General features: G+C 33.8%; 1 protein-coding gene across 5 annotated transcripts in view; it reads right to left on the bottom strand.

Moving 5' to 3' along the window:
• MON2 (MON2 homolog, regulator of endosome-to-Golgi trafficking) overlaps positions 1-17,480 on the bottom strand; it is a 108,907-nt gene that overhangs the window by 75,568 nt on the left and 15,859 nt on the right. For 4 of the 5 annotated variants that reach the window (XM_046011517.1, XM_046011519.1, XM_046011518.1 and 1 more), the window contains exons 2-5: positions 16,513-16,576; positions 7,315-7,442; positions 6,234-6,365; positions 2,574-2,703 (exon numbers count right to left, since the gene is read on the bottom strand). In XM_046011517.1, the coding sequence (XP_045867473.1) occupies positions 2,574-2,703; positions 6,234-6,365; positions 7,315-7,442; positions 16,513-16,576 (454 nt within the window). Of the gene's footprint in view, positions 1-2,573; positions 2,704-6,233; positions 6,366-7,314; positions 7,443-10,777; positions 10,859-16,512; positions 16,577-17,480 lie in introns of those variants that run through there. The other variant, XM_046011522.1, reaches the window with a different exon arrangement.

Raw genomic sequence — 17,480 nt, 5'->3', positions numbered from 1 at the left:
AGATGCAGAGACCCCCCCTCAAAGTCAACAAGAATAGGTCCACACCCCATCACCTAATAGTAAAATTTACAAGTCTTAGTGACAAAGAGAAAATCCTGAAAGCAGCCCGAGAAAAGAAGTCTGTAACATACAACGGTAAAAATATTAGATTGGCAGCAGACTTATCCACAGAGACCTGGCAGGCCAGAAGAAAGAACAACAAAGAAAGCCTAAACCCAGCAGGAGAAGAGAAATCATAAAGATCAGAGCAGAAATCAATGAAACAGAAACCAAAAAACAATAGAACAAATCAATGAAACTAGGAGCTGGTTCTTTGAAAGAATTAGTAAGACTGATAAACCCCTGGCAGACTTATCAAAAAGAAAAGAGAAAGGACCCAAATAAATAAAATCATGAATGAAAGAGAGATCACAACCAACACCAAAGAAATACAAACAATGATCTGCCACAATTACTACATCAGCTATAGGTACTGACTAGCTAAGCATCAGCTAGAAAGCTGTTTCCTAACTCAACATTTCTTTGAATACTAGTAAGATACCATTTCTGTAAATTACGACAGCCTGTTCTGAATAAATGTTGACTTAATGACTATTTGAATAAAAAAATGAGGTTCTAAGTATTTCTTCCTTATTAGAAAGTATTAAATGAGATACTGGTTTTTGGAGACACACAGCTAAAACTACCAATCCAGGAATCACACTGAAGTTATGAATACATAACACATCCAAACTGGAGAACTGCAGTTTTACCCTATAACTTTAATTCCTTAATATTTCAAACTCTAGAACTCAACCTGCATTTACCCTGAGAAAAACCAATACACCAAACTAAGTGGAAAAATTCTAATAAACCGAAAGATTAAGAATGCCTGAAACTTAAAATCTGACCACCGGTTAACCTCAGCAAAAGTAAAGAGATTTTTAGAATGGGTCGCATTACCATTACTTACCAGTATTGCCATTTTTTATTGGTAATACCAAAAGAACCTCAAATGAAATGACAGACAGCAAAATATTAAGAGTTGGGGGTGGGGGGATTTCTCAGGGATTTTCCCTGTGTAAAAGGGAAAGATAGTTTAATCTTTTGTTTCTTGGGTACATAAGCAGATAGGATGCTCATGATGGTAGCACCTTATGATCTTTTCAACTAATCATGGGGAATAATTTACTTTTCATCCAATAACAAATGAATAAAACATAATTTCTATAGTTAAAAGCTATCAAACTATAAAAACTACAACAGGGGGACGCCTGGGTGGCTCAGTTGGTTGGGCGGCTGCCTTCGGCTCAGGTCATGATCCCAGCGTCCTGGGTTGAGTCCCATATCGGGCTCCTTGCTCAGCAGGGAGCCTGCTTCTCCCTCTGTCTCTGCCTGCCTCTCTGCCTACTTGTGATCTCTCTCTCTAACAAATAAATAAAATCTTTAAAAAAAATAAATAAAAAAATAAAAACTACAACAGGAACAGTATCTTCAGCTCTCTGACATATTCCTAAGTTTTTAGGAAATTTTTTAAAAAATTACAAAGAAAGATGTTTAAAATTACAATAAATGTATCTAATGAAAATATGAAAAGATAATCTTACATAACATAAAATCCTTCATTAATACATGCTAATAGGCACAGACTAAAATTCATGTGAGGGAAACCCACTCTTGGAAATTTACCTTAAGAAGTCATTCAAATGGAAAAAAATATGTAGGAGGACACTCAAAAGAGTACTTAAATACTAAACACAATGTAAGTATCCAATAGGAAACGAGTTCATTAAACTCAGAATAGCCACAAAAGTAGCACATCCATTAAAATTTAAATTATAGGGCACCCACATAGCTCAGTTGGTTAAGCATCTGCCTTTGGCTCAGGTCATTATCCCAGGGTCCTGGAATTGAGTCCCGCATTGGGCTCCCTGCTCAGCAGGGAGCCTGCTTCTCTCTCTCCCTTACTCTACTGATGCTCCCTTGCTCTTTCTCTCCCTCTCTCTCTCAAATAAATAAAATCTTTATTAAAAAAATTAAAATAGGGGCGCCTGGGTGGCTCAGTGGGTTAAGCCTCTGCCTTCGGCTCAGGTCATGGTCTCAGGGTCCTGGGATCGAGCCCCGAGTTGGGCTCTCTGTTCAGCGGGGAGCCTGCTTCCTCCTCTCTCTCTCTCTCTCTCTCTGTCTGCCTCTCTGCCTACTTGTGATCTCTGTCTGTCAAATAAATAAAAATAAAATCTTTAAAAAAAAATTTTAAATAATATTGAAATAAAATAACATGAAAAATTCATACAATGTAATGTCTAGCTAAAAATACATATAATGCGATATTTGATATAAAATATGAAATTACGCATAATTAAAAATAAACATGGAAAATAAAGAGTTTATTCTTGGGGTGATAATACTGTTGAGGATTTAGTTTTTTGAACTGCCAATGTCAATATAACAATATTTGTAAAATAAATACATTTTTTAAAGTATTCTAGTTTTTAGGCAACCTAAGTTCACAGGGCAAAGACTGAAAACCAAAAGAGAAATCATGGATCAAAGAACCACACACTGTGAAAAGGAAACCAGTTTTATCACTCTACCTCTGTGTCGTTCATCTTCAGCAACCATCCTCTCAAAAACAACAGTAACAACTTGTCGCACTGTAGCAGCAGCTGTATTATTTGTAATGTTATCTTTTGTAAAGTGCAGTCGAAAACAAAGAACAATTGCCTAAAAGAACAATTTTCATTTAGTGAAACAGGACTGAAGAACAGAGTAACTATTTATTTGATGTAACCCAAAACTAAGTAATTTGTTTGGCTGTTTCAATCACAGATACTAAAATTCCCACCCTCTTATATATACAATAAAACCACTAAAATCCTTGGATTTTGAAATAATTCAAACTCTGTAAATATACAGCCACATAAGATTATGTAAGATAATGTGAAACATGCCTTTCACAACTTGGTTCTTTTATTTTATTTTATTTTTTTTAATATTTTATTTATTTGACAGAGAAATCACAACTAGGCAGAGAGGCAGGCAGAGAGGAGGAAGCAGGCTCCCTGCGGAGCAGAGAGCTCGATGTGGGGCTCGATCCCAGGACCCTGGGATCATGACCTGAGCCAAAGGCAGAGGCTTTAACCCACTGAGCCACCCAGGAGCCCCACAACTTGGTTCTTTTAACATGCATATAAAAATGTGCTGTGATGGGGGCACCTGCGTGGCTCAGTTGGTTAAGCGTCTGCCTTTGGCTCAGGTCACAATCCCAGGGTCCTGGGATCAAGCCCTACATTGGGCTCCCCGCTCAGCGGAGAGCCTGCTTCTCCCTCTCCTCCCTACTCCTGCTCCTACTATCTCTGTCTCTCAAATAAATAAAATCTTTAAAAAAAAAGTGTTGTGCTTTATTTCCCCAGAATGACTTGTTTTGCAAATAACAAGTATTCAAACTTTTTTATATCACTAAGTCATCTGGAGAAATATTATATAAATATGCTAAGCATATAAATGAATAAAATTATAATTTTTTAAAGCAGTCTTTAAAAATCAACTTCAGGTTGATTAAGGTACAGTTTTATACAATAAGCTGTATCTCTTTAAGGTATTTAATTTGGTGAGTTCTCATAGTTATAGTCGCCCATGAAACTACTGCCACAATTGGGTTATAAGACAGTTTCATCACCCTAAAAGTCTCCCTGTGTTCTTTTGTGCTCCACTTTTTCCTCCACCTTTGGCTCCAGGCAACCACCAACTTGCCTCTTTCACTACAGATAAACTGGCATTTTCCACAAACAGCATTTCATCATTCAGTATGCACTGTTTCCGTGTCTGGTTTCTTTTACTTGTAATATTCATAAAATTTATCCATGTTGTTCTTTGAATCAGCAGTTTGTACTTTTTGATTCCTGAACAGTATTTCACAGTATAGGCATACCAAATATTTTGCTTATCCATTCATCTCCTAATGGATATCTGAGTTGCTTCCAGTTTTTAGCCATTGTGAATAAAGCTGCTGTGAATATCATATACAAATCTTTGTAAAGACATGTGTTTTCCTTAACCTTGGATAAGTAATTAGAAGTGAAAAGGCTGGATCATATAGTAAGTATAGGTTAAACTTTTAAAGAAAATGCTAGTTCTCCAAAGTGATTTTACACTCCTACCAGCAGTATGTGTGAATTCAGCATCTTCCCACATCATCAGCAATACTTGATATGGTTGGTCTTTTTCAATTTTAGCTACTCTAATGGATGTGTAATGATACCTCTCTGTGGTTTTAATTTGTTTTTCCCTGATAACTTTCGATGTTGAGCCACTTTCCATGTATCCAATAGCCATCTTATTTTGTCAAGGGTCTATTAAAAAAATAGTGCAGGGGTGCTGGGGTGGCTCAGTTGGTTATGCATCTGACTCCTGATTTCCACTTAGGAAATCAGGGTTATGAGATCGAGCCCTGCATCCAGCTTCACACTCAATGAGAAGTCTTCTTGAGATTCTTTCCCTCTGCCCCTCTCCCCACTCAGCACTCTCTCTTTCTCTCAAATAAATACATAAATCTTTTTTAAAAATTGTCTGTTTTTGTCTTGGGTGATTATCTTATGAATGAGTTGTAAAAGTTTTTTTATACACTCTAGATAAAAGTCCTTTGTGAGATATTTCTGAGTATTTTCCCCCATTCTGTGGCTTTTTTTATGGGTCACAGATTTTTTTTTTAATCTACCTAAAGCATCTCTACCTAAAGGTCACAAAAATTTCCTCCTACGTGATTTTCCAAAAGTTTTAGTTTTAGTGTATGTGCTGCCAAAGCGAGCACCCAAAAGTTTTAGTAAAGAAGCCACGTTTGGAGAAAACATAATGGTAGTCTAAATATTATATTTATCATATTAATTACATTAAAATTTTAAAGGAAATGGGTTTTTTATACCAGCATTACTGTTTAAATTTCAACATAAAGGAAAGGTTTATGTTATATAGAAGCTTTCATATTACTCAATTTTGTATTATTTCTTTATACTTCACTTTTCATTCCAAAATATTCCATTTCCAAATTAACCAACATACTAAAGCAAGCTCTGCATTTAATTTGAAACTATAATAGTTCTTATTGCTTTGGTAGGTTAAATGACAGCATTTTATAAACTCATAAATATATTGTATCAGAACAATAATTTGATAGCTAGAAACCAAAGGAGATGACATACAACAAAAGAATACACAAAAATACATAAAATGTTTATCAAATAGCAGGTAGCTTAAAATAAGCTATTTGCAAATGAGTAAAATCTCATTATGACCAAAGAACATCAAATGAATAACTAAAGAAGATAGATATATTCTCTAGAAAGAGAATATACAGTTTAATGTGATAGTACACTTTTCTACTTTATTACCCAACCATCTTTAAAGGTATGCAAATTATAATGGAACTACTATTGAAAGTCCAACAAATTTCTTAAACAATAAATGATTAACTAAAGATTCTTCTTTATTATTATTCTATGTACTTTGTTCTTTAGAAATAATTCATAGTTTTAAAAAAACTTTTTAAAGAGTGAAATAATAGAACAGCTGTTAACATGTTCCAAAGAGGGTAGGAATGGGGAAGAAATGAGAAACCCCTACCATACATGCAGCTTTATCTAGTATAAATGCCAAAAGGATACTTTTCCAACTACTTAAGAAAGAGATGTAAACACTCTGGCTTACATAACACATAGATGTAAAATTTAAAAGATGGGAAGAACAGCTATCACAGGCATACCCAATGCAATGAGAACATGGATACCTCCAAACATATTTTTTTCTCTCTACTCCTATTTTTCTGCCAATTTTCTCTTATTCCCAACAGGCTCTGCTCCATTACCTAACCTGATTTCAATTCTAATCTGGGGAAAATAAAGCCACAGTGGTTTTTAATGTGCAATGTCCATTATCATGATAGCTACAGGGAAGTTGCTTTTGGTACAAACAGTACCAGGCTTGGGACGCCTGGGTGGCTCAGTTGGTTAAGCGGCTGCCTTCGGCTCAGGTCATGATCCTAGCGTCCTGGGATCGAATCCCATATCGGGCTCCTTGCTCGGCAGGGAGCCCGCTTCTCTCTCTGCCTCTGCCTACTTGTGATCTTTCTCTGTCTCTCTCTAACAAATAAATAAATAAAATCTTTAAAAAAAAAAAACAGTACCAGGCTTTCCTCTTTCAGTGAGCTTATTCAAATACTGTCTCAAAGCACTTAGAAACTTTGACAACAGGTTTCCTACCTTAGAGAGTGACTCATCATGAACTACTGTATTGGTTGTTAAAAGAACAAGAACTGTTTGAAGTAGCTTAAGTTCTTCAAGACTGTTTTCCATTAGCTGCCAAAGCATATTAATTATATTTCCAGCTGCAGTCTGTAAAATAATTAGTTGAATTATTGTCAGCAAATAAAATATAAGGTGTTTAAGTCCCTAAATAAAAAAAAGATGTACAAATATTACCTCTCCTGGTGTTTCTTGATCATAACAACAAAACCCATGTTTCTAGCTCTATAGATCAAAATACATATCTTACCTAATTTGAGATTTACACTAATTTTCTTCTAAAAAAATAGTTTTAAAATATACCATTTGAATATATGCAAATAGCTGCATACAGTTCTGAGATACCTAGACAAAATCAAAGCTCATTTCTACAATATGGGTATATTTCATTTGGGCACTTATAAATATAGACATACACAAATTAACTGAGAATGCTATTATTTCACATATTATTCCATTTACAATACGTATACAAAAAACAAAATGCAACTCAAATTAACAACACATTGTATAAAATCAATTAAATCTGACAGTGTTTTGAATGTTACATTACAGGTAAAAGAATGTGTCACTTCTATTAAAGTAACTTATGGAGTACAAAGTTAAGGCAACACCACTACATTTGAAAGCAGGATGCAAATTTGTAGTGATGAAATGTTTTTCCTTGTTTTAACATAATAAAGTTAGATACAAACAATTCACTTAAATTAATGAACAACAAACTATCCCTTCAGATAATCTAGGAAAATCATTTTTCCTTTTTTAAGAAAATTATAAATTATATTCTCTTCAATGACACTGATCTGTATCACTGAATGGTGATTTCCTAATCATGACATGACAAAATGCACTTCATTTTTATTCATTATTCATGAGGGTTTAACAGTGAGAAAATATGGTGATCTTTTAAATTTAAGTCATGTCCTTCAAGCACATATATTGTTTTACATTGAATTATTGGGTATGCTTCATTCTCTCCTAATTAAAAATTCCTGATTTGATTCTTAAGTGCTCAATTGAGATAAAATCTTCGCATTACCTCAGACACAACTTCATGTGACATGAGTCTCTGAATGGCCGCCAAACATAGCTGAGTAATCTTTGGCTCCTTGGTTCCACAACCCATTAGAAACGGCTGAACAACCTCTGAGCTGTTTTCTTTCAAGGCTTTATTCAGAACACATATAAAATAAATTATTAGATCTAATTCACAAGAAGGAATATATTTATATATTTACAACTAGTATTAACAATCTTAATAAAAGCCACTTTATGTAAATACTAAAATAGAAATCAAACAATAAGAGTTAAAATACTTTAGACAGATACTATCGACTCCATATCTAACTACCCGCTTAGCTACAGCTTTCCCATGCTTTTCTCCTAGCATTGCCTTTTGGTTTTCCTCCATCTCCTACTATAAAATCTTTAAGGACAACTTCTCAGAAGTTCTATCCTGCCTTGGAGAAGTACTCTATTTCTTCAACAGTGCATGAGGGGAAATATGAAAAAGAATTAATACTCTAGAGAGTAGAAAAAATAATTAAAAATAGTATATACATCATCCCCATCACCCTTTTGAATGTTCAGAAGCTCCCAAGATTTTCATTACATGCCTTGAATTTATATAGCCCTAATTTCTTCAAGAAATAAACTCATTAAAAAACAATAACATTACTCCTCTTTTTACTATAGCATTCTTTAAGTTAAATAGATGCCCATGCTGTAATTTCAATCTTAATTTAACTCTTTCCACCAAGCCAATTCTTTCAGAAGTTTTAAAGTAGCCAACAAAAATGTAAAAAGTTAGAAAATGCACAAGCTGCGTAATACCTTAAATTTACTAAATGAAATTAAATCAGTATACACTTACTTAATAGCTATACAAAGATGAGTAAAACAGGTCTGTCATCCTCAGAGAATTTAAACAGATAACACGGAATTCTATTTCCTTGGAATTCCAAGGAAAGAGAACATTAAATTTATGTGTTTGGTATATGGTTTTCAAAGGTACTACATCCATCAATTATTCCTTTGAGGTTAAGACTTGTAATTAAGACAGACAAATCTGAATTTTAACTTTTTTTTTCCAAAAGAAATTGTCAGAAAGTCATCCACAGTCACCATTAAAAATATAAAACCAGTCTTAACATTAATTTCATCATTTAAATCCTCATCTTTCTTCTCCCAAAGCTCCCTTTATAGTATGCTAAATAAAGCCCACAATCTCCTATGGCATACTCCGCAAAGTCCCTCAGTATGCCAGCATAAATTACTGATTTAACACAGCTTAGAGATGGCAAATATAATCGTCAAAGAACAGTGTTTCCAAAACGGCTCCTTGCCTTATTTCCTTGCTTTCTTAAGCATAAAAGTTTTGATTCAAACCCAGAGTCACAAATTTTCCATAACAATGTCTCAAAACATTTAGATGAATGGTTAACAAAGGAAAATAAAGCTAAAAAAAATAGTGAGGCAGTAAATATGCTACCATACTCAATCCTGCCAGAATCTCTGAAGTATGAGGCTATTCCTAACTCTGTTGAACATGCCTAGTCATTAAATGCCGTTCAGGTAAAAAAAAGGATATCATTTATCATTTTTATGATGTTAACATGTTTCTCATTTGAGTGAGACAATAATCACAGAGTTTACAGAGCATGATTTGGCTCAAGTGCATAGTAAGTAAGTGGTAAAGCCAGATTTTTAAAATAGGTCTTCTAACTCCTGGTTTACGATTCTTCCCACAACATTATGCTGCCACTCTTTAAGGTAAACAGCACTTAATGCAAACTGAAGTTAAAACTGCTTAAAGTATGAAAGAGGATCAATGAACTGCACTGCCTAAAGTCTTCAGATAAATTCAGGAAAGAAACCGTCTTTATAGAAGGGGGTGGAAAGTACTTTCTTGAGTCTCTGAGGACAATGACTTCAAGACACACTGGAGGATCACAAAGACAAATCAGTGCCAATTAACTATGATACAATGCCTTCTAATCACTTAGATTTGTTCCTCACAATTTTGTCCATCAAGGCCATTGTTCTCTCTTGTCTCTTTGTTAATAGCCATTCTGACAGGTTTAAGGTGATTATCTTACGTGGTTTTGATGTGCATTTCCCTGATGATTAATGATATTCAACATCTTTTCATACACGTGTTAGCCATCTGTATGTCTTCTTTTGAAAAATATCTATCTAGATTTTCTGCCCATTTTATTATCAGATTGTTTGGGATGCTTCATTTCTTAAAAGAAGTACTTCACTATTGTCTCTGAGATCATCTAAGCCAAGTCACCACACATAATGATGCTGGCACTTCTCTGACCTTACCATAAGATGTCAACAGAAAAATTCTGTACAACAACTAGGTAACATTTTAAATAGGAGTCAAACTTACAGGGTATCAACAATGCACATAATTCAAACAATGTAATAATAATATGAATAACTATAAACAAGTTCACATATGCACTGAAAAAGACACCTCCAGACTACCTGGCCCACAATGATTCTAAGATGCCATCAAATTTTAAGATGCATTATCAATTTGAGGAATATTAAAATGTGAAAAATCTGTGCAGCTTAGAATGAATAAAATGAGGTTAATTTCAGTGAAATGCTATATACAGGTCAGTCAGTTACCCATGTGTCTCAAGTTAGGATAAATTAAAATAGTATTAAAAATAATTTTTAGGGGCATCTAGATGGCTTAGTCGGTTAAATGTCCAACTCTTGATCTTAGGGGAATGAGTTCAAGCCCTGCACTAAAATAAAAAAATTAACAAACAATAATGATAATTTTTATAAATTTTATTTTAATGTAACTCAAAGGAATCAAATATCTACTTCTTGCCTCCTCATTTGCTTTTTTCTCCCAGTTTATATAAGAATAAAATAATCAAAAAGGAAGTTCCCATGTTATCCAGGATAAATAATCAATAACAAAAAAAGTATTGATCTGTTGTCTTTTGAAGCATATGTGAAAACAAAAACATCTACCATATCCAGATCACAATACTGTAAGACAGGTTATAACAACAACAAAAAAAAAGTTAGGGTTTTTTTTCTTCTTTTAAAAGTGATAGTAGTCTTAAACAGAAATTAATCTTGCTCTTCTGAGAGGCACTCTCTGTTTATATACAATAATTTTAATGACATGCTATTTAAACACAGCTTTATGTAACACCTTCCAATGGGCTTAGACTTTAGAAATCACATTGAGGAAAAAGCTGTATAGCAATAAAGACAACCTGCTCTAACCATTTTTCAAAATCATTCCAGGAAAGAAAGAGAAAAAGGTCAACTCTTTTTAATCAAAACTCTCTATTTCAGTATCTTTTAAAATATAAAGTCAGGCTTTTCGGGGGTCAGAAAAAACGTTCATTTTTTACTTAAGTTCTTTAATAAACATAACTCCTTTAATAGAATAACACTATGTTTGATAAATATATTTTATTTCCAAATTTTATAACTGTGAGAGCAAATGATACACTTTCACACACCTGGAAGAGGTCCAGCAGGTCCCCATATCCTAGGGGTTTCCTTGCTCTGTGCAGTTTCACTGCATAATTGTAGTTTTTATCCTGGAAAGAAAGAATTAAACTAGGATACCCCACTATGAATCACATTAATGGGGGTTAAAAGTTTCATTATGATAAATTTTATTTATTTTTTTTTTAAAGATTTTATTTATTTATTTGACAGAGAGAAATCACAAGAGAGGCAGGCAGAGAGAGAGGAAGGGAAGCAGGCTCTCCGCTGAGCAGAGAGCCAGACGCGGGACTCGATCCCAGGACCCTGAGATCATGACCAGAGCTGAAGGCAGCGGCTCAACCCACTGAGCCACCCAGGTGCCCCTCATTATGATAAATTTTAAATGGTCATTAAATAACAAACTGTAATTCTTGTGAAAGAAATAAAATGTGATGTAGACATGACTGCTATCCTCAAAATCCCTTAAAATTTAATTATGGAAAAGACTGATATTTCTAACATTATTAAAAAAAATAATTTAATGATTTTAAAATCTGAAAATACTTTAATAAAGTCACTCAAGAATAGAAGGACAAATAAAATATGGGCAGTTTCATATTAAAAGCACATTGTATGGGAAGGATTATTCAACAAATGATGCTGGTATAATCAGTTAGTAATTCTGCACAAGAAAAAAAATCTAGGTCCTCATGTCACTCCACATATTAATTAAGAAAAAAAATAAATTTTAAAAAAACTAAAAGAAAATAAAAATGACTGTCTACTATATGGAGGAAGAGCTTCCTAAATGCAAAACAACAAATGAGAAAAGTTAGATTATGTAAACACGAAAAACATCTAGACAAAAATTTAAAAGATAAATGATTTACAGGAAATATAAACATGATGGGAAGTCAATACTTTTGCTATGTAAACAGATCAAATAATTTGATAAGAAAACACAAAAACTCAAAGAAATAAATGTAAAATGAAAAAGGGAAATAATATATTCAGAGGAAAATGTTCAACATTAAAGACAAATGTCAATTAAAATAAGAAGTCATTTGCCTGTTCAATTTCCAAAAGATTTTTTAAGATAATAATCAGGCAAAGATGTTATAAAAACACACTCACATATTGCTGGTAAAGGCATAAAGTTTTATCTTTTCAAAAAGCACTATGGTGACAAATTCCAAGACCATGTTCATATACTTTGATTTAATAATCTCATGTCTAGAAATTTATCTTAAAAAAATTCCAAATACTGAAATATGTCTAACATAAAGTAATGGTTAAATAAGCTACAAGCACTTTTTACAATATTATGAAGGAATTTTTAAGAATTAGAAAAGATAGCATCAAAGGAAAGTACTTAACAATGTAAAAATACAAATTAAAAGGTTAAAAAGTTTTTAAATATCCAAGGGAAAGAATAAATAAGAACATATTACGCTGTAGAGAAACTACGTAATATCTGGCCCACTAGATTAACTTGTAAGCATGAAATTAATTACAGCCCCCTAGGTCACTTAGCAGGGATTATAGAACTAGCCCACCAACACACCTCCACTTTATGACGGTACACTAAAATACACCCTCCGCACTGCTGTGCAAATAGTTTACATAAAAACGTTAAAATGAGGAGCACCTGGGTGGTTCGGTAGTTAGGCGTCTGCCTTCGGCTCGGGTCATGGTCCCAGGGTCCTGGGATCAAGCCCCACATGGGGCTCCCTGCTCAGCAGGAAGCTGATTCTCCCTCTCCCACTCCCCTTGCTTGTGTTCCCTCTCTCTCTCTCGCTGTGTGTGTGTGTGTCTCTCTCTCTGTCAAATAAATAAATAAATAATCTTTTTAAAAAAGAAAAAAAAAAACATTAAAATGAATGTGCCACTGTCCTGATTCAAACTCTTCCATCAAGCAGCTCACGAATTTATACAATGGCAATGCCTGAATAGTGTATCCAAACAGACCAAACTGTTCTCTCTCTCAGATATTCAAGTAATCTGCTTTACTTTCCACTTCTATACCTTATTTGCCTGGCTAACTTCTTTTTTTTTTTTTAAGATTTTTTAAAAAGCTTTTTAAGATTTTATTTATTTATTTGAGAGAGAGATCACAAGCAGGCAGAGAGGGGGGGGAAGCAGGCTCCTGCTGAGCAGAGAGCCCAATGCAGGGCTGGATTCCAGGACCCTGAGATCATGACCCGAGCTGAAGGCAGAGACCTAACCCACTAAGCCACCCAGGCACCCCCAGCTAACTTCTTTTTAAGCTTTGAGACTCTGCTTCAGATTCCCAGGCTGGGTTGGATGCCTTCTCTATGTTCCTATAATAATAAGCCTGCCTATTTTTCCACAGTATTAAAATTCTCATTTAAGGACTGTCTCCTTCATTACTCTGTTATCTAGCTGATATGAACTAAGTATGACAAAATTCATCTACCAGAGTCATCATAACATGTAAAATTGCAGTAAAGACTGGGAAGTAGTAAAACACAGTAGAAGCAGCACTAAGAGACTTACATTCTGGAGTGACTCACTCACTATTAGCCTACATTTAATGAGGGCTTATTATTTCCTATGTAATGTGCTAACTACTAACAATATAAAGAAGAGTATGCATCTCTCCTAGTGATTCTTACATAATGATTTCCTTATTAACAATGTATTTATGATATATATTCTATAGATGTTTATAAAATATCACAAGCATATATACTGATAAGATAGAAAATACTAAATAAAATCAGCAGATAAATTACCTTTTAACATCAGAAAATAATTCCAAAGCATATTTACTCATTGCTATTTAAAGACCTTTTAGTAATAAGACCATGTAGATATGAAAAAAGTGAGGGAAACTGTGAGAAAAGAACACAAATCACACATAATGATCATCTATGTGAAAATTCTATACGTAAACTGGCAGTAGCTGAAAGCAGCCAAAGATAGATGTAACCATTATGGTTTTGAGTATGGGTTAAATACACAATTTTAAGATATCACAACTTCATTGGTTTCCTTGTTTCAACTATTCAAAAAGCAGATTCTCTGTTTATGTAATTTTTGTATAACACAAGCCTTCTCAGTCAACCTCAAGTATATTATAAACTGACTTAATAAAAACATTTTATAATTTATGGTAGTCAAGTGTAAGATTAAGGCATTTGGCCGTGTAAATGAAAAACTTGATGTTGCTATGTCTCATCTGCAGAGTTTTTATCCTTAAAGAAAAGGGAAATTCTGAGATAATGATCTGTATATCTGAATCAATGCTGACATTACCTGGCATAGCATTCCCACTTATGTCAGCATTCATGACAGCAGTGAAAACAAAGAAAAATAAACATTAAAGGAGGATGCTTAAAAGAGGGGGAGATGCAAAGCAAAGATTTATTCTGCAATGTAAATAACCTTCCTTTGGAAAATAAATCTAAGAAAACTTAAAGCTGGCTAGAAATCTATGCTGAATATCACTGGTCAGACTAGTTAATCCTAATTAAGGGTGCTGATTGTTATAGCAATCCTTTATATTTTCTGAATATGTAGAGATATCTGAGAATTCAATATCCCATTTCAATTGCAACTCCTCCATTGTTTGGTATCTTTAACATCCATGATATCACAAAAGAAGTAACCTACAGTCTCTAGAACTATAGAGAAGTAAACACTTCTCAAGAAATTAAAATTTTTAAAAAGTTAACTACAAATTTTTCTTAGTATAAACTGTACTCTAATTAAGTAGTTTAGAAACTATATATTGACAAAACTCTTTTCCCTCATTCTTGAGAGCCTTTGATTTTCAAAAGGTACAAATATTAAAGTATCAATGCTATAGATACTTGTTAAAAAATGCAAGGAAATAGTTTAAGTGCTATATAGCTCCTCAATTACATGGCTCTGAACACTATGGATTTTAAAACATGAACTATTAATTGTATTTGCATAAAGATTTGTTCTAGCATGATTTGAATAAAGCTAATTGAATTAAAACGAACAGCCTACCTATACATTAAACTCACACTGACAGAGACAAAATTTTCTTACTTGTTCTTAAAATTTACCAATTAGATATTTTATTTACTTTGGTATAGAACTCAGCACCAGACAGTGATCCTCTGAAGAAATCAGTCTCTTTAAAAAAATATTCATCAGCTACAGACCCAATGAAAACGTCTACTCTTGGTGAATAACTAAGGACATGATATCAGCAATTATAGTAGCAAAAGTTACTATGTGTAATGATATTCTAAAATGATTAGCTAATTTAAAAACATCCAGATCATAATTTATCTTAAAACATTAGTTTCCTCACAGTAGCTAATCCACCCAACATGCATCTCCCAAAACCCACTATCCCACCCTCCAATCCAACCATACCTACCTTTGCCTTTACCCACCACTTTCACTATACCCCTTCTCAAAGTGCACACAGAGCATTATTCAGCGCTGCGAATAATGTTACAAAACTATTCGGTGTTTCGACAGATTGTTCAAAATCAGAAAAGAAGCTGTGAGAAACAGATGCAACATAGGGAAGCTCACCCTAAGGGCAAATGTCCAGCAAAGCCCGGCAAGCACAAGTGAAATCCACCTCCCACCCTTAAAACTTGCCCCCAAAAGTCTTCACTTCATTTTGTAATATTCTTTGAGATTCCACCAATTAGGGATTTTTTGGTATCACTTTTAAAAACGTAAAGAGATTTATGAGAGTTGGAGAGATTCTCCACTATTTGAATTTTGTGTCAATCCACTTAATAGGACGGCTTTTCTCCTATAACCAGCTGAAAGCAAAGCACCATTGGAACTGGAAATGCAGACTGAAGATCAGTAAAGTGAGCAACAGTTACATATAACCCTTGGGAGGGAGTAGCTAGTGTAGAAACCTCACAATACCACGGCAGCATACTGTAGCGGGAAGAACATGGGCTCTCAACAGCCCTGGATTTAAATCTAGTTCCACCACTTAATCATGTGACCTCAGTCAAGTAACTTAATCTCCTGAATGTCACCATGCTCTATTATAATGTAGAAGTATTTCCCCACAAAGTTGTCTTTTATTAAAGTGGCACAAATGTCTCAGATGTAACAGATTCTCAGAAAATGTTACTTTCCTTTTTCATGTTCATTACAGAAGCAAGAACAAAAAGGTGCCAAAGAAAAGAAAGAAGTAGATTGAGTACTAAAAACTCAAACTCCCAAAATTCCTCCTTGAATAACAGGTTCAAGCAAGAGAATGTAAGAGATAAGTAAGAGAATGTAAGAAAACTTTTTTCTTTTCTCCACCCAGCTCCCATTCTTTCTTCATGACCATACTGTCTTAGTCCTAGGATTCAAAACTCATATAGTACTACTAAATTTATAATACTACATTATAACCTGTTTATATTACATAAAGATAAAATAGATCTTGGAAGGAGAACTGAGAACCAATCTTTCATTCCATTCAGCACTATAAATATTAATTGAATGTCTTTTATGGGTAAGGTATGTCTTAGGGATGGACAAGACATGGAGGAAAAGGCAAATCCTTGCCTGGAGACAAGTAGTTTTAACTTTTCTGATTTCAGAGAATTTCCTAACATTCATCTTTGGCAAACCCAATTAGTTTGTAAGTTAGGGACTTTTACATGTTATCATCATAAACAGCATGCTAGCATAAAGGAGAGGCCACAGAAAACTGATAGCTGTTTTCTGGGTTTTTTAAAGATTCTACTTTTGTTATTAGTGAAATTTGCATTAATGGTTGAATTTTTAAGCAAAAAATTACCTGCCAAAATTTCGGTGTTTCGTGCAGCTATTGTTTTAACTTTAATTATTCCTGATTCGGCAGCCTGCAAGAATAAAAATAATTAGAACATAAAACTTACTATCAACATGAATTATCTAGGGAAAGAAATCATATATGATCACTATTATCTTTATTTTTCAAAACTTCAGAAACTAAAGCCTAGTAGTGCCATAAATATTAAATGTAATAAAATGTGATTCACCTGATTATTCACATGCAAACTCGTTATTACAGCATGTTGCCTTTCTCTGCCAAAGGCACATTTAATCCCTCATGAATTGAAATGTTCATAAAATATAAAAATAATATACAAAAACAAAGTCTAATGAAAAAAACTAGGTTTCTCCTTCCCCATTTCATACCTCTGTCCCCACCACTAAAAAAAAATTGCAAAACACTGCAAAATCAAGTAGACCTGTTTTGGATTTGAGGAGAATGAATAATCAAGAACTTTGTTATTACTTTTAGTTTACATTTTTTTAAACACCCACTAGATTTTCATAAGGCACCTAAAACACTGTATCATTAAGTACATTTAGCTGGCAGCATTTGGAAGTTATATAGCATTTTACACAACGCCACAGAACTGTGCTGTCCAAGACAGCAGCCATTGGCCACACATCGCTATTAAGCACTCTGTATGAGGTTAGTCTGAACTGAGCTGTACTCATAAGTATAAAATACACACCAAATTTTGAAGACTTAGTATGAAAAGGAAATGTAAACTATCCCTTAAATATTTACACTGGTTAAATGTTGAAACAGTATTTTGAATATATTGGGTTAAATTATATACTATTAAAATTTAATGCCTGTTTCTTTGTATTTTTAATGCAATTTAAAATTACACATATGGATTGCATTTGTGGTCCACATTATATTTCTATTGGACAGTGCCGACATATAACATTGATATATAACTTCAACCTCAGAAACTCAGAACATTT

Source organism: Meles meles, chromosome 7, assembly GCF_922984935.1.
Source record: "Meles meles chromosome 7, mMelMel3.1 paternal haplotype, whole genome shotgun sequence".
NCBI classification, from domain to species: Eukaryota; Metazoa; Chordata; class Mammalia; order Carnivora; family Mustelidae; genus Meles; species Meles meles.
This window is presented reverse-complemented; position numbering and strand designations above follow the sequence as displayed.